A 23221-nucleotide genomic window follows, 5' to 3' on the forward strand; every position below is an offset into this window, starting at 1 on the left:
CCACAGGGCTTTGGGACTGTGGAAACACAAATCCACAGGGATTTGGGCCCATGGAAAGATCCATAAGAATTTGGGTCCATTATGATACACATGAGTCCATAGGGATTTGGGTCCACAGGGACAGACACAACAGGATCCATAGGACTTTGGGACCATGGAAACACACGTGAATCCCAAGGGATTTGGATCCATGGGGACACATACCCTGGATACACAGGGGCTTGGGTCCATACGAACACAGATTCAGGGATTCATAGGGCTTTGGGTCCATAGAAACACATGCGAATCCACAGGGATTTGGGTCCATGGAAAGAACTATTAGAATTTGGGTCCATTAGGATACACACGAGTCCATAGAGATTTGGGTCCATGGGGACACACATTCCAGGATCCAAAGGGCTTTGGGACCGTGGAAACACACACGAATTCCAAGGGATTTTGGACCATGGAAACACGTGAACTCAGTAGAATTTGGGGCCATTAGGACACAGATCCATAGGGATTTGGACTCATGGAAACACATGTGAAACCATTGGGATTTGGGCCCATGGGGACACACATCCCAGACATACAGGGACTTGTGTATTCACAATTCAGGGATCAGATTCAGGGATCCGTAGGGATTTGGGTCCATGAGGACACACACTCCAGGATCCACAGGGCTTTGGGACCATGGAAAAACACATGAATCCACAGGGACTTGGGTCTATGGAAACACATGTGAATCCAGTGGGATTTGGGTCCATGGAAAAACACACGAATCCACAGGGATTTGGGTCCACGGGGACACACACTCCAGGATCCATAGGGCTTTGGGACCCTGGAAAAACATGCAAATCCACAGGGATTTGGGTCCATGGAAACACCCCTCACCCGTCGGCCCTCACGCAGTTCCCGCCTTTCCCCCAGGGCGGCCGGGAGGGGGCGGGGCCTGCTGCAGTGCCACGCCCCCTTTCCCCTTGTTATCCCGCCCCTTCACTCCTATAGGTCGTTTTCCTCTCCCTATCGCTTCCCATTGGCTGGCGGGCCGCGCGCGCTCGGACGCGGAAGTGCCGGGGCCGGAGCGGCGGCGGAGACGGTGAGGGGAGGGGGGAGGGGTCGAGCCCAAACCCCGCTCGGAGTTCTGGGAACGGGAATTTATTCCCATAAATCGGAGAAAATTGGGAATATTCTGGTTTAAATACCCGTGTTACGCTTGGGTTTAATGAGGAAAATGGTTTTTTGTTGTGTTTCCGCGAGGAAATTGGTTTATTTGGCGGTTTTCGTGAGGAAATTAGTATATTCTTGCTTAATTTTGTGAGAAAAGCTATTTATTCTTGGGGTTTGGCGAATAAAATTGTTTATTCTCTGGGGTTTTTTAATGAGAAAAAGGTTATATTCCGGCGTTTTGATGAGGAAAAGAAATTAGTTTTGGTTCTTTTGAAAATGAGGAACATGAATTATTGGTAGTTTTTGATGAGGAAAGTGGGTTTTTTTGCGTTTTTCTTGAGGAAAAAAAAAGTTCTTTTTCGGCTTTTAAGGAAGAAAATTGTTTATTTGTGGGTTTTTATGAGGAAAATGACTTATACTAGGAGGGTTTTGATGAGGAAAATGGTTTATTCTTGGGGTTTGATTAATAAAATTGTTTATTCTTGCTTTTTATGAGGACAGTTGTTTAGTCTTGCGGGTTTTGTGATAAAAATGTGTTTATTTTTTGCTTTTTACGAGGGAAATGGTTTATTTATGTGGTTTATTCTGGAGCTTTCATGAGGAAAATGGGCTTGATGAGGAAAGTTTATTCTTGGTTATTTTAGTGTTCTTATATTTTTGTTTATGTTCTTGGTTAATTTATGAGAAAATTTATGTTTGGAGTTTTGGTTAATTAAATAGTTTATTATTGGGAATTTAATAAGAAAAATCAACTTATTTTGGGCTTTTAGTGAGGGAAATGTTTTGGGTTTTTTTATTCACCCTTTCTTCATGCTCAAACAAAATTTTTTGGATCCTGATTTTCTGTGGAATAATCAAAGGAGAAGATAAGGGAGGATAAAAAGTGGAATTCAATGACTGGATTTTAATTACTACTGGAATTTAAATATTAGAATGTAACCACTGGAATTTAACTGGAATTCCACCAGTCAGATTAACCTACGGGAATTTTAACCACATGAATTTTCACTTGTCAGAATTGAACTAAAAAATAAGCACCAAAATATATTCCAGCTTCCAGATACTTTTATTTCTTTTAATATAAATTAAATAATAAATAAATATTTGCTAGGAAAGCTGGAGATCTTTGTACCTCAAGGGGTGATGTGCATATATCTAGAATGAATATTCAAAATACCCATGAATATTCATGAGCTGTAGCAACACCGAGGAGCGGGAATCCCTTTTCCAGGGAATTTTAAAAGGCAGGATTGATCCTTTTCCTCAGTCCCGTGAGTAAGGAAAGAAAACATGGAATTTAATGAGGCTGGACAGGGTCAGAACAGGTTGGACCAGCTGGAGCAGCCTCTCCATCCCTGGAATTATTCCAGGTGTGGCTGGAATAATGGAGCTTGGAGCAACCTGGGGTAGGGAAAGGTGTCCCTGCCTATGGAATGAGATGAATTTAAGGTTCCTCCCAGCCCAAACCATTCCATGTTTTTTGTTTTTTTTTTTTTTTTGTGAAATCTCATCCTGGGAGGATTTAGTGGAGAAGGCAGAGCTGGACTTTTCCCATGGAAGCACAGCGAGGGAACCAGGGATGAGCAGGAATGCGGGAAACCGGGTTAGATGGAATTTTGAACCACCACGAGGGTGATTAAACACCTGGAAAAAGGGAGCAGGGACGTTTTGGGAGAGGCTCAGACTCACCCGGGCGAGGCTTTGAGCGCGGGGTTCCATCCAAAACCTCTCCCAACCCCCGGATTCTTCGGGAATCCTTCGCCAACACTCACAAATCCCCATTGCTGTCGCTCTCCCAACCCAGGGGAACCTGCCATGTCCAACCTCCCGCCTCTGGCAGCCGACAGGAATTGCTTCTACATCCTGACCGAGGACTGTGCCTATGGAAACAAGTACTTCCAAGCCGGGAACCTGTGCTTCTGCAGCGAGAGGAGCTACCTGCGGAATTTTTCCGAGGATGGGCCCCCAGCTTGCTTCCTGAAGGTCGTCATGCTGGACGACAGCTCCACGGTCACCATCAACCTGGGAATCCTGCAGCCCGTGCGCCAGGAAGCCGCCGGATTCCTGCTGGCCATCGGGAGCCACAGCGAGCGCCTGGATTTTTTCCTGGAGAGGCAGAGCCTGGAGGGAGCTCTCCGAGCCGTGCCGGGTCAAAATGTGATGGTGGAGGTGGAGAGGGAATTTTTCCCGGGAGTCGTGCGCTACATCGGGAGCATCTACAAGCCCAGCTTGGCTGTGCTGACCCCGGTGTTTTTTGGGGTGGAGTTGCAGGTAAGGGTGGGGGCAAAGCAGAGGATTCCTCGTTTTTTCCATGAAATTTTTCTCTGTGTGTGACATCCTGGTGTGTTTTCAGGGAGAGGGGGAAAACAGAGGGAGAAGCGACGGGTCCTACCACGGCACCGAGTACTTCAAGTGCAAGAGGAACTGTGGGATCTTCCTGCCCTTCAGCAAAATCCAGTTTATTCCCACATCAGGCAACGATTATGGGAAGCAGAAGCTGGGAAAAGAGGACACGGAGGAGGTGGTTCCCGTGAAAGTGGGAGATGCCGTGAGCTTCCTCGTGGATGACATCCCCACCAAAGGAATTGCCATGGCAGTTTACAGGGAAGGGAGCAAATGGTTTGTGAAGGTTTGCCCGGTAAGAGCAGCTTTTCCATGTTTGTTTTTTTTTGGGGGGGGATTTTAAAGGAAAAAATCACATTATGGTTGGATGTGCGAGAGAAATAGAAGGAATATCCAAAAGGGATGTGAGGTTCTGTGTAAACTTTGTTAAAAAAATCCTTTATATTCCAGTGTTTAGCTGATGGGTTTTTCCCTAGCTGATGGATTTTTCACTCCTTCCAGGAAGAAGAAGGAACGACTGACATTTTCAGGGAAATCCCCATGGAATCTGTTGTGAAGGAGAGCTTGCAAAGTAGGTGATCTTTGGATGTGTGCTGATCCCATTCTGGGGGAATTTGGAATTTATTCCTTCTCTGCGGGGTACTGAGGAGCTGAAATCCCAATAAAACCTACAGCTTGTCTTAATGGACCGGGATTTATGGAAAAATCTCACATTCCACACAAAGCTAAAGCTGAATCCCATTTGTCAGGAAGGAGAGGCTGATGGCAGCACAGAATTCCCTCAGGGAAGAGGCACCACTGGTTAAAAAGTCTTTAATTCAGCTGGAAAAGATGGAGCAGGAGCTTCATCCTGGTGGGAAAGGCTCAGTTGGAGCAGCAATGGTGGGAATTGTTGGACAAGACAAGGAATTAGTAGAAAAAATTAGGAAATAACCCCCCTGCCGCCATTCCAGTAGCCTGGGAAGGGCTGGATTAGCTCCAGGGCCAGCCAGAGGTTGGAATGTGAAGCTTTGAGCAGGGAAACAAGGAGCAGGATCATTCCCTCTCATCCTGTCTGACCAGCTTGGACACACTGGGAATTACACCTTGTGTCCCTGCTGCTCAGCTTCCTGCTTGTGTGTGTAACCTGGAATTTCCAAAATAGACCCGGAATTAGACCCAGAGGATCCAATTCCCAACTCTCCTGATGTTTTGTGTTGCCCATCAGGTTTTTTCCCAATGTTCAACTCCGACGTGGGCTTTGGAAAACCAAACCCAATGAAAGGAGAAATCGGTGAGAGCGGCGAGGAAGGGGAAGGTGGGAATTCACCCCTGGAAGTGAATTCCATGGTCCAGATTACCTTGGACAAGGGGAATCAAGTTTCAGGAATCATCCGCTGGTTGGGCTACCTGCCCCAAATCAAGGAAAAAATGGCTGGAGTTGAACTGGTGAGGCTGGAAAGCTGGGAAAGGACCTGGGAATGCTGTGCTTGAATATGGAGGGTGGAATTTTGGGATCACCAGGTAAAGGGTGTTGAGGGGCTGGAATGGAGCTGGGAAGGGTCTGGAGCAGCAGGAGCAGCTGGGAGGGCTCATCCTGGAGAAATGGAGGCTCAGGGAGAACCTTCTGGATCCCTGCAATTCCCTAACAGGAGGGTGGGACCAAGTGGGAATTGGGCTCTGCTCCCAGGGAACAAGGGACAGAACAACAGGAAACAGCCTCAGGCTGCTCCAGTGGGAGTTTAGGTTGGATATTGGGAAAATTCCTTCATGGATGGGGTTGTCCAGCCCTAGCACAGCTGCCCAGGGCAGGAGTGAGGTCCCCATCCCTGTGGGGACACGATCAAATGGTGGCCTCAGCAGCATTGCAGAGCTAGACTGTATCACAGACCTCTTTTCCACCCATAATTCCATAAATCCTGCTGTTTTCCCAGGATGAAGACAAGGGGGTGACGGCTGGAGAGTGGCTGGGCAGGTCCTACTTCCACTGCGCCCCCAAGCGCGGCCTCTTCGTGAGGCTGAACTCCTGCCAGCCCGACGTGCGCTTCCAGAGCTTCCCCAGCTCCGAGCTGTCCCTGGGGGATTTCAGTGAGTCCTCTGGGAAGCAGGAAAACAGGGCTGAGATGGGAGAAGTATTGGAATATGAATCCCAATATTACCAGGTAGATTGTGCCTGGGCCAGTCTGACCCTCGCTGCTGGGCCAAAGGCGGCAGCTGTGGTGTATCACCCCAGAGAGGCCAAAGGCGGCACTGTGGTGTATCACCCCAGAGAGGCCAAAGGCGGCAGCTGTGGTGTATCACCCCAGAGAGGCCAAAGGCGGCACTGTGGTTTATCACCCCGGAGAGGCCAAAGGCGGCAGCTGTGGTGTATCACCCCAGAGAGGCCAAAGGCGGCAGCTGTGGTGTATCACCCCAGAGAGGCCAAAGGCGGCAGCTGTGGTATATCACCCCAGAGACACCTTTAGCTTGCTGGTGGTTGCAGCCAGGCTCTAAACAAGTCCAGGCTTGTTAGGAACTCCGTTTACCTCAGGAAGAAGGCTTCAGGCGAAGGTGAAGAGAAAAAAGGAGAGGATTCTGCTGGAGGGTTTAATATCCAGAGGTTTATTCCATGGTGACACAGGTCTGAATCTTGGCAGCAGCTCCAACAGAATCCTGAGCGCATGGCCTGACTCACCTTTTAAGCTCAGGGGGAGGGGAGGGGACAGGTGAGCCACCAACCAGGTGGGAGGGGCGGGGTCTCAGGGGAGAATGACAGCTGGACAGGCCAATGACCCCCAGGCTTGAGGGGCATCCTTTGAACTTGACCAACCACACGACGGCTTGTTGGAATGTTAAGCCTGATTGACAGGACTCACTCAGCAAGGGACAAGGGGGGGAGGGGAAGAGGGTATTGGTACACCTGGGGAAGGGACCTGAAAGTTTAAAACACATTGCAACAGAGAAGGATGTGGAAAAAACCCCGTGGGCAGCGTTTCTTGCCTTCCTTCGAGTGTTGTTTTTTGGTGTTTATCCACATCTCTGGCTGGATTAACAGCTGGACTCAATCCTAGGGGTCTTTTCCAACCTAAATGGGAATATCCCTCAAGTCTGAAAGATTGTGATTTATGAAAAGCTGGATTAAGAAGCCACCTTAGGTCTGAGAGTTTTAGGCTCTCCCCAGACTTTTGAGGCTTCAAGGAAGGGCAGAGTTGACCCAGATGAGGAGGTGCAGGCAATTCCTTTTCTTGCAGGAGGACAAGAAGCTCTTCCAGAGGGTGCAGAGAGTTTTCCTCCCCTCAGGAATGAGGCAGCAGTCCGTGTTCTCCAAGGGCGGATGAAGGGCATCCAAGGCCATTGTAATTCCTGCTACATGGATGCAGCTCTCTTCAGGTAAGGACCTGCTTGGGTGGTGCAGGCTCATTAAATGAATGGCTTTTTAATTAAGCTGAGCCCCAAATTGCAGCACTTCCCTGGATTTCCAAGGTGGCTGGAAGTTTACCTGGTGTAGAGCAAGGTGTAACTGTGTGGAGGTACAACCTCCATGGTGCTTTTGGATCTCCTTCCCAAATCCAGCAGGATTTTCAGCCCTGAAGACCCCCCTGTTCCCCTGTGTCTGTCATTCAGGGTGCTGAGAGCTCGTAGTTTTCCGGATTTGGACTGTGCTGGCTCTGTCCCTGGAAGTTCTGGCTGGAATCATTCCAAAGAACCCACCCAGGAGGTCCCAACTTCCCTGCCTGGAGAGGAAAAAGACTCAGTGGTGCCCTTCCCTGAGCAGTTTTGGCTGCAAAGTAGGAATTTCCTTCTCCCTGAGCTGTTCCCTTGCTTTATCCCAGTGTTCATTGTTCCAGCTGTGCCTCACCGTGCAGATGTGTTTCCCTCACCTCCCTGTAATTCCATGCATGGATTGTTGGACATCAAAGCCATTGACTGTCACCAGCCACCACATTTTTGGTTTCCAGCTGTTGCTTCCAAACCCTCAAACTTAAAAATGACATCCCACTCTTCCCACAGCCTCTTCTCCTGTACCTCCGTGCTGGACTCCATGCTCTTCATGCCCTTCCCACTGTGTGACAGGAATGTCCAGGGAATTCTGCGGGATGAGATCGTCAATCCCCTCCGTAGGTGAGTGTAGGGAATGCTGGAATTTGTCCCATTTTTCCTCATTCCTTCCCTGCTGCCCTAAAGGTGGTACCTGGCACCGAGGAAAACCTGGCAGCCACATCCAAAGGTGTTCAGGACAAGGAGGAATGGTTTTAAACCGACAGAGCATGGATTGGGATGGGATATTGGGAAGGAATTTTCCATGTGAGGGTGCTGAGGGGGTGGAATGGAATTCCCAGTGGATGCCCCATCCTTGGAAGTGTCCCAAGCCAGGTTGGATGTGGCTTGGAGCAACCTGGTCTTGTTGGTGGCATCCCTGCCCATGGAAGCGGGGGTGACCTGGATGAAGTTGAAGATCCCTTCCAAGCCCAGCCATTCCATGGTTTCCCTCACCTGCAGCTGGTTGTTGTTCCCAGGAGTGGCTTTGTCAGGGCCAGCAGTGTGATGCACCTCCGGGAGCAGCTCACGGACAAGGGCCAGTGCTCCAGCTTCACCAACGCTGAGAAAGGTGAGGAGCTCCCTGGGGCCCTTCCCCAGCGGCTTCCCTGCGTTTTTCCTCCTCCAGGAGCCAGCTGGCAACTTCCCTTTGTGCCAGGAATGTGCTTTAATTAGGTGCTGGTGTTAATTGGTGTAAAAATTCACTTGTAGAATTCTTTCAGTTTTTAAATCTCTCTGTACCCTTAGAGCCCCATCCAGTGCCTAAAGGGGATCCAGGAGAGCTGGAGAGGGATTTGGGACAAAATATGGAGGGACAGCACACAGGGAATGGCTTCCCACTGCCAGAGGGGAGGGATAGATGGGATACTGGGAAGGAATTCCTCCTTGTGAGGGTGATGAGGAGCTGGAATGGAATTCCCAGAGAAGCTGTGGCTGCCCCATCCCTGGAATTGTCCAAGTCCAGGTTGGATGAGGCTTGGAGCAACCTGGCACAGTGGAAGGTGTCCCTGCCCATGGCAATGGCTGTAATTCCATGATCTTGAAGGTCCTTTCCCACCCAAACCATCCCGGAATTCCATGGAAGTGCAGTCTCTGAAGGCTGCTTGGCATTTTCCATGTTCCCTTTGGGATTTTTGCCTTAACCATCTGCTCTCAGCCTTTATCCCTAACCTGAAGAGGGAATTCCAGGCCCCAGGAATGCTGGCTCATGTTTACCTGGCAGCTCTTGGATGCAGTGGGACAAGGCAGTTCCTGGCGTGGTCTGATCCATCCTCTCCTCTCACTTTCCAGATCCTGAGGAGTTCCTCAATCTCATAATGCAGCAGATCCTGGGAATTGAGCCACTACTGAAACTCCAGTAAGTTTCCACAGCTGAGGGATACAATTCCCAGGGCCAGGCTCATTATTTTCCACCTCAGAATCCCTGGGCAGATGGGGGGTCATTTATCCCTTTCCACCAAAGTTTTTTGGAATCACAGCTCTGAGTTTTTCTCAGCTCCTTAGGAACAGACTCTGATCCTGCTTGTTGTGATTTTCCCATCTGGACAAAGGCACTTCTGAGCCCTCCCTGGAGGGTGCTGCCTTCAGAAAATCAGGATAAAAACCTTGTGCCATCCTCAGGGAGGGCCAGAAGGGGTTTGAGAAAGGTGATGTCCGACTTTGGGGCAGATCCAGCAGTTATCCAACAGCCTTTGGATGAATTTGGGATGAGTCCAGGCTGCCAAGCTGGCTCAGCTCCCACAGCCTCTCCAAACAGGCAGCCCATGGATGCACTCCCAGTTTTTTGGGGACTCTACAAAGAGGATGAGAGGCTGGAGGAAGCCAAAAATAACTGTGCTGTTTGGTGAGCACAGAAGGGGAATTGTTGGATTTCTGTGCTTCCTTTGTGGAGCCGCCGCTGGAGCCGTGGATCGTGGAGTGCTGGGAAAGGCCGGGCACAAAGAGGACTCTGTGCTGCAGCTCCCCTGCACGGGGTCATCCCAAGGAAATCCTTTCCCTGCTTTCTTTAGGGATTGTGGGAGATCTGCACACAGCTCACCTTAAGTTTGGCTTTTTGGATGCATTTTTTTAATTCATCCTGCATCGAAGCATCCGTTTGTCAATTTAAATGCTGAATTTGCTAATGCTAAATTATCTTTTAGATTTATATTGAGGGGAAATTGAATTTTGCTTATAGGATGTGCTGCTCCAAAGGGATAATAAGGCCAAAATTCCTACTTATCTACTGCTCCCCTGGCATAAATTTGGTATTTTTGGGTGGAAAAAGCACTTTGTGTGGCACCAAACCACCCTCGGTGCCTCGAGCCCAGGAGCTCTCCCAGGACAAACTTTGGGAAACTCCCAATTTTTGTGTCACCACATCCCCAATCCCATGAGTTCTCCCTGTAGGTCAGGAGGCCAGGAGCAGGAATGTTACTGCTACCAGATATTTATGGACAAGCAGGAGGATTTGGTGGTTCCTGATGTGCAGCAGTTGGTGGAACGCTCCTTCCTGTCCTCAGATCTGAAGCTGGTGGAGGTGAGTCCAGTTTCCTTCTGCTTTCCTGCTTTTCCTGCTTCCCAAAACACCTGTGAGGCCTTGGATGTTTTATATCCAACACTGAATCCAGGAATGATTTAGGAAAAGGCCTCTGCTTTCCCTGTTTCCCTTTTGTCCCGTGAATAATGACAGCAAATTGAGACAGAGCAAAAAAATCTCTGGGATTTGGCTCTTCTGGCAGGGTGACTCTTTCCCTTTTTATTTTTTTTCCCAGATCCCATCTTGCTTCATTATCCAAATGCCACGTTTTGGGAAGGAATATAAAATGTTCAGCAAAATCATCCCTTCCTTGGAGCTGGATATAACAGATCTGCTGCTGGACAGTGAGTGATGATGATGATGATGATGGGCTGTGAGCAACCAGCTCTGGGCTCTCTGGGGGTGGGATTCTTCTTCCTTGAGTCCCAGTTTTGGCAGGACAAGCTGGATTTTAGGTGGGATCTGGAGGAGAGACTCCCTCTGAGCTCTGTTTTTCCCTGGCAGGTCCCAGGGAATGCTGCCTGTGTGGGGATGTTGCCACTCTGGAATGCCCGGAGTGTTTCAAGGACCAAGTGTTTGCAGCCACGGGCCTGAAGCAGTTCTGCAGCTCCTGCTCCAAACAGGTATTCCATGGCTATTCCCAAAATCCACCTTGGGAGCTGTCAGAGGGATGAACCCTCCCAAAATCCCCACGTTCCCCTGGGCTGTCCCTGCAGCTCTCAGCCCTTTCCTGAGGGTCGTTCCCACCAGGAGACAGAAGTTGTGAAACCTCTTAAACAATAACGGAATCATGGAAAAACTTGGATTGGACCTTGAAGCTCATTCCAGTTCCACCCCTTGGATGCTGCTCAGGTTGCTCCAAGCTCTTGGACAATTCCAGGGATGGGACATCCACAGCTTCCCTGGACAACCTGTTCCATGAATGAGGTGCAATCCTGCAGGAACTGAGTGCTGCTCCCTCCCTGCTGTTTCTCCATGAGCATTCCCACAGTTTTTGCCTCTTGCAGGGTGACAAGCTCCCATCTCCGCTTCCTGCTGCCAGGCTGTTCCCAGGCAAGCAGGGAGCACGGGAATCGCACCAGCAGGGAATAAATTGGGAATGTGACCTCTGTCCCCCCTTCCTGGCAGGCCAGGGCCAGTTGTGCCAATGCCACCCTGTCCCCTCTCCTCAGGTTCACTCCCATCGCCGCCGCAAAGCGCACAAACCCAGGAAGCTGCACATTCCAGAGGAATTCCAGAGCTGGAGCGCCCGGGGCTGCCAGCAGGTGCCACGGGAGAAGCTGGAGCTGTTTGCAGTGCTGTGCATCGAGACCAGTCACTACGTGTCCTTCGTGAAATACGGCCCTGGCCACGAGCACTGGATGTTCTTCGACAGCATGGCCGACCGGCACGGTGAGGGAACGGGAATGGCATGTGGGAATGGCATGTGGGAATGGCATGTGGGAATGGGATGTGGGAAGCTGCCTGGGCCTGCTCAGTCCACCCTTTCCTCTCAAGTTTCCCTGTTTAGGTTTTCTGTGGATTTGGCTTTCCTTTAATTAGATTGCAAGGGGGTTTTTCCAGGTGTTTCCAGCTCCTGGTTGTGGTCAAACAAGGGATTTTGGGATCCTATCCCAGCTTGTGGGCACGGATTGCTTCTCCTCTCCTTCCCCACTGTGTTTTTATCACAGAATCATGGAATGGTTTGGGTTGGAAGGGACCTTAAAACTCATCCAGTTCCAGCCCCTGCCATGGGCACCTTCCACTATCCCAGGTTGCTCCAAGCCTCATCCAACCTGGAATTGGACAATTCCAGGGATGGGGCAGCCACAGCTCCTCTGGAAATTCCATTCCAGCTCCTCACCACCCTGTCAAGGAAGAATTTCTTCCCAATATCCCATCTATCCCTGCCCTCTGGCAATGGGAAGCCATTCCCTGTGTCCTGTCCCTCCATCCCTTGTCCCAAATCCTTCTCCAGCTCTCCTGGATTCCCTTTAGGTTGGATGGTCTCCCCTCATCCAACCTCTCCCACTGCTTTTGGCCTCCACATCTCCCAGCTGAGGCTCTGCACGACTCCAGAGCGTGCTGGGATCTGCTGGAGCTGTAGGAACCCATCCCTTTGGGATCTGGTTTGGGATTTTTCTTCCTCTTTCCACCTCAGGTGGCGAAAACGGCTTCAACATTCCCACGGTGACGCTGTGCCCGGAAATTGCCAAATACCTGGACTTGCCCCTGGCTGTGCTGGCCCTGGAGCAGCCTCGGGACATGGATGGGGTGGCCAAACGCCTCTTTTGTGACGCCTACATGTACCTGTACCAGAGCAGGAAAATGGCACTTTACAAGTGACACCGTCCCAGAGCGGATGGCAAAGGAGCAGCGTCAGGAATGGGAGCTTGGATCATCCCAGAAGGTGGAAGCAGCCAAGTCTGGATGCTCCGAGCTGCCTCTTCTCGCCTCTCTCGGTGTCAGATGATCCAAGCCAGGCTGGGTTTGTTAAATCCTGGCTTTATCCAGTGGTTGGTACTTGGGCACAGCTGGACTTGGAATTACTGATGCTCAAATTCATTCCTATTCCCCACATTCCATAATTCTCCCTCTCCGGGTACTCTGCAGCTGGAGCATCCCCACATCCATGTTTCCCTGCCATCCCTTCCCTCCAAAGCTGGGGACCAGCAGAAATCAAAACACAAGGAATTATCCACAGGTTTCCCAAGAAACCACAACCTTTCCTAAAACCCCCTCACCTGGATTTGTGGAGTGAGGAAAATCAGGCCAGGATTGATTTTCCTCACCTACGTCCCTCAATTCCCTGCACTTCCCTTATCCAGCACTAACTGGCACTTTTACCCACCATCCCTTATTTCCAATCATGGATATCCTGAGCTGAAGCCATGCTTTAAAAATAGATTATTTTTTTTCCAAGAACAAAACTGGAAGGAGGATGGGAGCAGAGGAGCAACATCTGGGCTCCTGCCGCTTCCTCTTTTTGGCAAAATCTGCACAGGATTCAGTGTTATTGCAACCTCACTTTCTGCACTTTCTGTCCCATCTTTGCATCCACCTCCAAGTTCTGGGGTCAAATACCAGAATTCCCAGGGCAAAAATAGAAAAAGAAAAATAAAAATGAGCACTCTGGGATTTTCTGCAGGAGGTTTTAGGGTTTGGGTGGGAACTGATGTTCCTTAAGTTAAATAAATCTGTAAAACTGGGGGTTCCCTGCTGTTAAGTGGGAAGTTGAGTCAGTGGGATGCCCAGATTCCACAAAAAAACCTCAAGGAAAGCATCCAGGATTCCCAGATGTGCAGGTTTAACCCTGTTCCTCTCTTTTCCTCCCCTCTTTAATGCAGAGTGGAGTAATTTTAACAAAGCCTGGAGCTTTGGATCGGTCCTGGTGGCTTGGGATGCGTGGTTTGGGATCTTCCTGGCATTCCAGGTGTTGCCAGCAGGTCCTGGAGGGATTCTTTCCCTCTGCTCAGCTCTGATAGGTCACACCTGGAATTACTGGGTCCAATCTGGGGCTCCCCAGTACACGAGAGACAAAATCCAAGGAAAAACCACAGAGATGATGAAGGGACTGGAGCATCTCCTATGAGGAGATGCTGAGGGAGCTGGAATTGCCCAGCCTGGAGAGAAAAAAGGCTCAGGAATCTCCTCAATATCCATAAATACTTGAGGAGAAAGTGCAAAGACACCCAGGAGCTTCTCTGCCCACCAAAATGGTTCCTGAACATCAGGAATTGCGTCTGTGAGGGTGACAAATGCTGGCCCAGGTCACTCTCCTTGTTCTTCATTCCTCCTCTCCCAAAAACTCAGGAAAATCTCTACTCAGGTGCAATGGACTCCTCATCTTTGGTGCTTTGCTTAAAAAAAAAAAAAATCTAATTTTTAGTAAACTGATCCTGGATTTCCTGGAGTATTTTTTTCGTCTTAAAATGGGATACAATGCTGTTGGAATTCCCAGAAATCCAAGACCATCAGGCCATGCTTTGTTAAGCTCTTAATTGTTTTCTTCCCTGTAATTTCTGCCAAGATCCAAACCATGGACAGAACAGCAAAGCCACAGGTTTGATCCCTGGAGATTTCCCTCTCACCTTCCCATTCCCAATGGAGCTCCAAAGGGTTTTTCACTGGAATTAGGGTCAGAGCCATGATGGGAAAAGGCTTTTATTTGAAATTTTTTGCTTAGTGTGAAGCTCAGTGTGGGTTAGAGCCACGTTTCCTGTGGGAACGGGGGTTAGAGAGTGCAGGAGCTGGGATCAACCTGGAGCTGGGATCAGCCTGGAGCTGGGATCAGCCTGGAGCTGGGATCAACCTGGAGCTGGGATCAGCCTGGAGCTGGGATCAGCCTGGAGCTGGGGCCAACCTGGAGCTGGGATCAGCCTGGAGCTGGGATCAGCCTGGATCTGGGATCAACCTGGAGCTGGGATCAACCTGGAGCTGGGATCAGCCTGGAGCTGGGATCAGCCTGGATGTGGGATCAACCTGGAGCTGGGATCAGCCTGGAGCTGGGATCAGCCTGGAGGTGGGATCAGCCTGGAGCTGGGATCAACCTGGAGCTGGGATCAGCCTGGATCTGGGATCAGCCTGGATGTGGGATCAACCTGGAGCTGGGATCAACCTGGATGTGGGATCAGCCTGAAGCTGGGATCAACCTGGAGCTGGGATCAGCCTGGAGCCAGCCTCCAAATCTCAGGGAATTTGGCCAGAGTGGAAAGAGTTGGAATGTGGCCACAGAGATGAAGCTTGGAATTGCCAAAGCAAAGAGTGTCCGCCACGGGTATCCCATGGGTGTCCCTTGTCACCCTGTTGGTGGCACTCCAGACTTTGTTCTAGGGCCACCAAGTTGGGCACAGGAGTGGCAGGGCCACCAAGGAAGGCACAGGGATGGCAGGGCCACCAAGGAGGACACAGGAATGGCAGGGCCACCAAGGAAGGCACAGGGCTGGCAGGGCCACCAAGGAAGGCACAGGAGTGGCAGGGCCACCAAGATCAGGCACAGGGATGGCAGGGCCACCAAGGAAGGCACAGGGATGGCAGGGCCACCAAGGAAGGCACAGGGATGGCAGGGCCACCACAGAGGGCACAGGGGTGGCAGGGCCACCAAGGAAGGCACAGGGATGGCAGGGCCACCACAGAGGGCACAAGGCTGGCAGGGTCACCAAGATCAGGCACAGGGATGGCAGGGCCACCAAGATCAGGCACAGGGATGGCAGGGCCACCAAGATCAGGCACAGGGCTGGCAGGGCCACCAAGCTGGACACAGGAGTGGCAGGGCCACCAAGGAAGGCACAGGGATGGCAGGGCCACCAAGCTGGACACAGGAGTGGCAGGGCCACGAAGATAAGGCAAAAGGCTGCCACAAAGGCCACCAAGTTGAACAAAGGAGTAGTAGGGCCACCACAGAGGGCACAGGGATGGCAGGGCCACCAAGGAAGGCACAGGGATGGCAGGGCCACCAAGGAAGGCACAAGGCTGGCAGGGCCACCAAGCTGGGCACAGTTCTGCCACTTCCAGGGGATGCAGGGACAGCTCTGCCTTCCCCATCCCAGCATTCCCAGCTTCCCTACTGGGACCCCAGAGCTCTCTCCCAGTTCCTGCAGGTTCCTCGGGTTAGCGCCAGGTCTAAATTAGAGCCATTAATTCCTAACGAGGCACCCGGGCTTCCCAAAAAAGAGCGGAGCAGGAGCTGGGGACGAGCAGGGACCCCCTCAGAGGCTGCCCTGGCGCAGCTCCAGGAAGAGCTGGTGCAGCCGTTCCGTCACGGCCACCTGGGAATGGGAACAGCAGGGGTCAGGGAGCAGCTCCTGGGAATGCCACTGGCTTTGGAATGGCACTGGATTTGCTCAGGCCACCAAATCCAGCGGCATTCCCACATGTGTGCCGGTGGGATGTGTGGGAAGTGCTGGACGTACCGGGTAGGGCTGCGGCTCGTGGAGCCGGCGGTGAGCGGGGCTGAGCAGGTTGAGGGACAGCTGGGCGTGGGTCCTCACCTCGGGCAGGCTGGGCAGGGGCTCACACACCTGCAGGGATGGAGATCCACGTGGGAAGATCCATGTGGGAAGCCACCACCCGAGCCACCGCGTCTGGGTCGGCACCAGAGTTTTGGCACATCTCAGAAGCCACCACTGCCCCTGGATCCATCCTCCAGCCTGGAAGAGGAGACCCCCAGGAGATGGGAGCACCCCTGACCTGGCCATCCCTGAAGTAGGTGCGATGGAGGGGCTCCACAGTGCTGGGAATGACCTTGGTGCTCTCCTCCAGCCGCCCCAGGACTCGGATCCCCAGCTCCTGCCCCGCGCTGGGCGACGGCTCCTCCTCCAGGGCCATGAGGTCCATGAAGGGGTGACCTGCCAGGAGGACATCAGGGAGGGAATTATGGAGCAGGAGATTCCCCCAGGACCCTGGGAAGGGTCTCCAGACTCACCAGCAGCATCATAGAGCCGATAGATTGCCTTCATCCCCGGGATTGTCATCTTCTCCTCATCCTCCGTGAGCTTCAGGCACGGGGAGCCATTGACCTCCACCAGCTGTGGGAGAAGGGAAGGGAACCTGTGACCCCTCTGGGGAGGCAACTGATGCAAATCAGCTGAAAAAAGACAATTAAAAAACCCTAAAACCACCCCAAAGTTGGGCATTCTGCCTCCTCCTGCATGTGGAGAACCTGGGGCTTCTGGTGGGCAAAGAATTGGCCATGACCCAAAGCTGGCACCCAGAGCTTCCCTGTGTCCTGGGCTGATCCCACAGCGTGGGCAGCAGGAGAGGGGGAATTCTGCCCCTCTGTCCCTCTCAGGTGAGACCCCACCTGCAGAGCTGCTCCAGCCCTGGGGTCCAGCATCAGGAGGATGTGGAGCTGCTGGAGCAGGTCCAGAGGAGGCCATGGAGATGCTCCAAGGGTTGGAGCCCATCTGCTTTGGAGCCAGGCTGGAAGAGTTGGGAATGTCCAGTCTGGAAAAGGCTCTAAGGAGACCTCAGAACCCCCTCCAGTGCCTGAAGGGGCTCCAGGAAAGCTGGAAAGGGACTTGGGACAAGGGATGGAGGGACAGGACACAGGGAATGGCTTCCCACTGCCAGAATGCAGGGCTGGATGGGATACTGGGAAGGAATTCCTCCCTGTGAGGGTGGTGAGGGGCTGGAATGGAATTCCCAGAGAAGCTGTGGTTGTCCCATCCCTGGAAGTGTCCAAGCCCAGGCTGGACAGAGCTTGGAGCAACCTGGAAGAGTGGAAGGTGTCCCTGCCCATGGTGGTGGAGAACCTTCAAAAATCCCTTCCAAGGCAAATTCTTTGTGACTCCGTGACTCCAGTGGGGCTGCATGGCCATGGAGCAGGCATGGACATGGCTCAGGGAGGATTGGGATATTTGGGATTTAGGCTGCCACCTTCACCTTGTAGACACAGCCCAGCGATGGCTGCAGGGGACACGTCACCAGGTGGGTCCCGATGCCGATCATGTCGATCTCACTCCCCTGGGGCAGCACAGAAGACAGAAACCATCAACATCCCAGCCCTGCCAGCTCCAGGGACAGCCCAGGTGACATCCCAGCCCTGCCAGCTCCAGGGACAGCCCAGGTGACATCCCAGCCCTGCCAGCAGCACCCAGGTGACATCCCAGCCCTGCCAGCAGGTTCCTCACCTCCCTCCTGAACTCCTCCAGGCTCTGCTCGCTGATGTCGTTGCTGACAGCAATGGGGATGGTCTCAAACCAGGGCACCTGGAAGCTGCAAGGAGCAGGATTTGGGAGGATCCATGGATGCACCCACAGCACCCAGAGCCTCCCAAATCCTGGCTGGAGGCAGGTGAGGATGACAGGGATCGGTGACATCCATCCCAGAGCTGGTGTGGGACTCACTGAGCTCCGCAGGCTTGGAACACTCCCCGGATTTCCTTGGATTGCTGGGCCAGGTCCCCACTGTCCAGGCGCACCCCGATGGCCTGGTATCCCAGCTGGTGCAGTGCCAAGGCCACGGCACAGAAATTGGGCAAACCACTCCTGGCATGGGCAAGGAAAGCGTTAATGACAAGTGCAAAACGGATCCAAGGTGGATCCAGCAGCATTTCCAAGCCCTGGGCCAGCCAACATTCCTACTTCAGGGCCACATCCATCCCCTGTGCCATGGTGGTGTCCTCACCTCCTGACACAGTAGGTGTCCAGCAATCCCTGGAAGTCACACGGGAAGGTGACAGCGTAGGACACGAAGGCGGCCAGCTCGCCCTGGTTGGCCTTGCTGGGAGGAGTCTGGAGCAGGTCACAAACCCTCTGCAGCCAGGACACAGCCAGGTCCGCCAGATCCACGGGATCTCCTCCGGCCCGGGGCGGCAGCTCCTGACAGGGGAACACGGGATTTGCACAGCCCATGGCATCATCCAAGTGCCAGGTGTGAGAATATGGGATTTGCACAGCCCATGGCATCATCCAAGGTGCCAGGAGTGTGGGAACAGGTGGAGTGTTCCATTCCCCATCCATCCCACTTTAATTCCCGTCTGCATTCCCATCCCCATCCCACCTCTATCTCATGCCACATCCTATTTCCACCCCTATCCACATCCTCATTCCCATCCCATCCCCATCTGCATCCTACCTTAGCCCAATTCCCACCACATCCCTATCCCATCTCCATCCCCAACTCTGTACAAACCCCATCCTCATCCCACTTCCCTATCCCCATCCCAATTCCACCATATCCCATCTTAATCCACATCCCATCCCCAACCCCATTCAATCCCTCTCCCATCCCAACCCATTCCTTTCTCCATTCTTATCCCCATCTCCATGACACCCCTATCCCATCCCCATCCCACCCTCACATGCACTCCCATCCTTACCCTCATCCAATATTCATCCCCATTCCCATTCCCCATCCCATCTCCATTCCATCTCCTCCCATCCCTAACTCCATACAAACTCCAAACCCATCACACTTCCCTCTGCCCATCCCTATCCCAATCACACCCATATCCCATCTTCATCCACATCCCATCCCCAACCCCATTCAATCCCTCTCCCATCCCAACCCATTCCCATCTCCACTCCTTTCCCCCTCTACATCCCCATCCCCATGAGATTCCACCCTCACCTGCACTCCCATCCCTACCCTCATGCAATATTCATCCCCATTCCCTATCCCATTTCCATTCCATCTCCTCCTATCCCTAACTCCATACAAACTCTATCCCCATCCCAATCACACCCATATCCCATCTTCAGCCACATCCCATCCCCAACCCCATTCAATCCCTCTCCCATCCCAACCCATTCCCATCTCCATTCCTATCCCCTCTACATCCCCAACCCCATGAGATCCCATCCCCATTCCACCCTCACCTGCACTCCCATCCCTACCCTCATGCAATATTCATCCCCATCCCCATTCCCATTCCCTATCCCATTTCCATTCCATCTCCTCCCATCCCTAACTCCATACAAACCCCATCCCTATCCCAATCACACCCATATCCTATTTTCATCCACATCCCATCCCCAACCCCATTCAATCCCTCTCCCATCCCAACCCATTCCCATCTCCACTCCTATCCCCCTCTACATCCCCATCCCCATGAGATTCCACCCTCACCTGCACTCCCATCCCTACCCTCATGCAATATTCATCCCCATTCCCTATCCCATTTCCATTCCATCTCCTCCTATCCCTAACTCCATACAAACTCCATCCCCATCCCACTTCCTTCTGCCCATTCCTATCCCCATCCCAATCACACCCATATCCCATCCTCATCCACATCCCATCCCCAACCCCATTCAATCCCTCTCCCATCCCAACCCATTCCCATCTCCACTCCTATCCCCCTCTACATCCCCATCTCCCTGACACCCCATCCCACCCTCACCTGCACTCCCATCCTTAGCCTCATCCCATCCCCATCCTATATTCTTCTCCATCCCCATTCCCATTCCATTCCCATCCCATTCCCATCCCATTCCCATTCCCATCCCATCCCATCCCAGGCCCTGCTCACCCGTGGCTGCACCTCCTCCAGGCACCTGAAGGACATGATGAAGGAGTGGGCGATGGTGCCGCGCACGGGAATTCCGTACAGTTTTCCCGCCAGGATGTTGCTGGTGCAGTCGAAGCCTGCGAGGAGGGACAGGGGGGGCACCCAGGTGATGGCAGGGCCGCGGTGGCACCGGGCGCCCTGGGGTGGGACTCACCCCCAATGTAGGAATATTTGGATGCCGAGAGGGCTCCGTCGGGCCCCTGCGCGCGGCGCAGCCCCATCTCTATGAGCTTCATGTCCGGCCCGGCCAGGAGGCGGAATCTGGCAGCGTTGGTGGCCACCAGGCTGGGGGACAAAGGGGACAGGTCACACAGAGCCAGCACAGCCAAGGGCAAGGGGCTCCAGAACCCTCCTTGTTTGGAAAAAGCAGGGATCACCACGGGACTCGGTGGACAGGGATGTGGTGGAGTTGACCAAGGGGACTTGGGGGGACAGGGAGATCCTAAAGGTGGCCTGTGGGGGACCAGGACATCTCTCAGGAGAACCTGAGGGACAGGGAGACTCTTCAGGGTGGGCTGGACATGGGAAGCCCTCAGGAAAACTTGGGGGGACACTGGGACACCCTCCAGTGGTTAAATTCAACTGGTAGAATTCCAGCAGTTGAATCCCAGCAGGGCACTTATGGAGTCATGGTACCCCCAGGACTGGGGTGTCCCTCTGGATTGGGGGGCGCTGCCCTCCCTTCCCTGTCCCCCTCCATCTTCCAGGGGGGCTTTGGGATCATCCCCATGACAAAATACCTGGCGTAGTTGATCAGGCACAGCAAGGTGGTCTCCAGCAGCTGCACCACCAGCAGCGGCCCCTTCACCTGCAGGAACGGCACCTGCGGGAACAGAGGTGACATCCCGGTCCCTCTGGAGCAGGGAGGAGCTGGGAAAGGCAGGAATAGGGGTCCAGGGGATCCCAGAGCCAAGGAAAAGGGAAAGGCTGGGCCTGGGAGAGGTGGGATGGTCAGGAAGAGGGTTGCAGAGGGATATTGGTGAAGGAAAAGGGGGTACAAGGGGATTCCAGTGCCAGGGAAGGGGGTGCAGGGGGATCCTGTTGCCCAGGAATGAGGATCCAGATTGTCCCTGTGCCCAGGAAAGGCATTCCAGGGGTTCCCAATGTGAAGGAAAAGGGGGTCACAGGGTGGGGACATGAGGGTGGCCAAGATGGGGGTTCAAGGGCTCCAGGGTGTTGAGGAAAGAGGGGGGAGGCTGGGGGGTGGAAAGGTGGGAATGGTGGTCCAGGGGCTCCCAGGGTCAGGGAAAAGGGGACGTCTGGGAGCTGGGAGAGGTGAGATGGTCAGGAAAGAAGATGGAGAGGGGGCCCACCCTGGCAAAAACGACGGAGCCCTCGGGAATGGCGGTGACGGTCACCTCGGAGGCATCCAGGGTGGCCAGGTAGTCAAAGAAGGCGTCGTCGATGGTGCTGGGCAGGACAGAGCGCAGGTACGCGACGTCTGCGGGGACAGCGCGGTGACACCGGGGACGAGGGACACGGGGGGAGGTGGGGGGGACACCGAGCCTCCCATGGACAGGTGAGTGACAGCAGGTGGGTGGCAGCACCCCCAGCACGGAGCGTGACAGGGTGGGGTGGCACAAGTCCCCTCCGAGGGACATCTCTGGAGAGTGTCCCTGCGTCCCCACAAGTTTCTGTGACAGCTCTTTGTGTCCACCCCTGCCCTGTGTCCCCTGAAGGGTCTCCCTGTCCCCTAAGTTAATCTGAGAGATGTCCCTGTCCCTTCGTGAGTTGTCCTGATCCCCTGCAGTGCCCCAGGGGGGTTCCCCTGTCCCCTAAGTCCCCTCAAACGCTGTCCCTCTCCCCCACCGCAGGTCCCCAGTCCCCCAGGTCCCTCTGAGAGCTGTCCCTGTCCCCATCAAGTTCTCTTGAGGGATTCCCGTCCTCCCCAAGTCCCCCTGAGGGGTTCCCCATCCCCAGATCACTCTGAGAAATGTCTCTGCCCCCCTTTCAGTTCCCCTGGATGCTCTCCCGTCCCTTACAAGTCTCCTTGAGTTATTCCCCATCCATCTCCGGGGGGAATTTCCCTCCTTCCCCCGCATCCCTCCCACTCTCCCCGCTATCCCTCCCTCGTCCTCTGCCCTTTCCCCTCCTATCCCCTGGAGTTGTTCCAAAGCCTCCCTGGGAAGGTTCCCCTTTCTCCCTCTCCCACCGCCGTCCCCACAACGCTTCTCCCCCCTGTCCCCTCCTGTCCCCGCTGTCCCCCTGAGTTGTTCCCCCCTCCGTCCCTCCCCCTTGAAGCTCTCCCGTCCCTTCTTCCCCCTCTCCTCCATCCCGCCTTGCCCCTGAAGTTGCTGGAGCTGCTTCCCTGTCCCTCCAAGTCCCACGGGGACGCTCCCCTCGCCCACCACTCCTCCCTCTGACCCCAACACGTGTCCCCCTCTTGTCCCCTCGCTGTCACCACGCACCGGCAGCGGAGAAGCGGAAGGCTCGGAGCCCCCGCAGCCCCTCGGCCAGGCCGGCGCCGAGCGCGAAGGAGCCGCGGAAGGGCGGGCGGCGGAAGAAGAGCTCGGCGGCGGCCGGGGCGCGGTGTCGCCCGGCCCGCCAGTGCCCGTAGGCCATGGACACCTGGTACAGGTCGGCCAGCGGCGCCATGGCGGGGCGGGGACAAGGGGACAGGGGTGGGGACACGGGGAGGAGCGGGGAAAATAGGAGGGATACGGAAGCGCGGGGTGGGAGCACGCGGGGATGGCGACACGGGGACGCGGGACAGCACAAGGGGGACACAGGGATGGCAGCAGGGATGGCAGCACAAGGGGGACACGGGGCAGTTTTGGTGGCACAGCTGGACACGCGGGGTGGCAGCGCACAGTGGACATGTGGCGCAGGGATGGCAGCACAAGAGAGATACCGGGATGGCAGCAGAGGGAGGATACAGGGACAGAGGGACACAGAGGACAGGGCAGCAGGGATGGCAGCACAAAGGGGGGGACACGGGGACGGGAGCTCAAGGGGGGACACGGGGATGGCAGCAGAAGGGGACACACGGGGATGGCAGCACAGCATAAGGGGGACAGCAGAAATGGCAGCTCAAAGGGGACACGGGGATGGCAGCACAAGGGGGACACGGGGCAGGGTTGGCGACACAGCTGGATACCGGGATGGCAGCACAAAGGGGACACCGGGATGGCGGCAGAGGGAGGATACAATGACACGGGGGACAATAGGGACAGGGCAGCACACTGGTGACACTGAGTGACAGATGCAGGACAATGGGCACGGGG

General features: G+C 54.0%; 2 protein-coding genes and 1 long non-coding RNA gene across 5 annotated transcripts; 1 reads left to right on the forward strand and 2 right to left on the reverse strand.

Moving 5' to 3' along the window:
- Positions 1–1040: 1040 nt before the first annotated feature.
- On the forward strand, positions 1041–13866 carry LOC135444706 (ubiquitin carboxyl-terminal hydrolase CYLD-like). Of its 2 annotated transcripts, none has more exons than XM_064706777.1 (15): positions 1041–1078; positions 2954–3420; positions 3503–3787; positions 3994–4063; positions 4700–4920; positions 5406–5559; positions 6702–6840; positions 7462–7572; positions 7968–8059; positions 8779–8845; positions 9877–10006; positions 10242–10350; positions 10511–10629; positions 11179–11398; positions 12147–13866. In XM_064706777.1, exons 2-15 carry the CDS (start codon positions 2965–2967, stop codon positions 12329–12331), a joined length of 2358 nt encoding a protein of 785 aa, XP_064562847.1. In that variant the 5' UTR covers positions 1041–1078; positions 2954–2964; the 3' UTR covers positions 12332–13866. The 2 variants fall into 2 exon arrangements, with proteins under 2 accessions (XP_064562847.1, XP_064562848.1); XM_064706778.1 differs by lacking the exon at positions 1041–1078 and adding an exon at positions 1209–1296.
- A 265-nt stretch (positions 13867–14131) lies between these two features.
- Positions 14132–15142, reverse strand: LOC135444711 (uncharacterized). Its single transcript, XR_010439259.1, has 2 exons — positions 14638–15142; positions 14132–14501 (listed from the first exon to the last, which is right to left on the reverse strand). It is a non-coding gene; the product is annotated as an uncharacterized LOC135444711 (long non-coding RNA).
- Positions 15143–15190: 48 nt separating this feature from the next.
- Positions 15191–23195, reverse strand: NAPRT (nicotinate phosphoribosyltransferase). 2 transcript variants are annotated; one of them, XM_064706786.1, is made up of 13 exons: positions 22406–23195; positions 21356–21438; positions 20738–20820; positions 20152–20282; positions 19959–20074; positions 18113–18306; positions 17833–17973; positions 17617–17701; positions 17369–17449; positions 16410–16512; positions 16175–16332; positions 15898–16005; positions 15191–15753 (listed from the first exon to the last, which is right to left on the reverse strand). In XM_064706786.1, exons 1-13 carry the CDS (start codon positions 23001–23003, stop codon positions 15694–15696), a joined length of 1941 nt encoding a protein of 646 aa, XP_064562856.1. In that variant the 5' UTR covers positions 23004–23195; the 3' UTR covers positions 15191–15693. The 2 variants fall into 2 exon arrangements, with proteins under 2 accessions (XP_064562856.1, XP_064562854.1); XM_064706784.1 differs by having other exon boundaries at positions 21311–21438; positions 22406–23193.
- Positions 23196–23221: the final 26 nt, after the last annotated feature.

The sequence above is a fragment of the Zonotrichia leucophrys genome, chromosome 2, assembly GCF_028769735.1.
Source record: "Zonotrichia leucophrys gambelii isolate GWCS_2022_RI chromosome 2, RI_Zleu_2.0, whole genome shotgun sequence".
NCBI lineage: Eukaryota > Metazoa > Chordata > Aves > Passeriformes > Passerellidae > Zonotrichia > Zonotrichia leucophrys.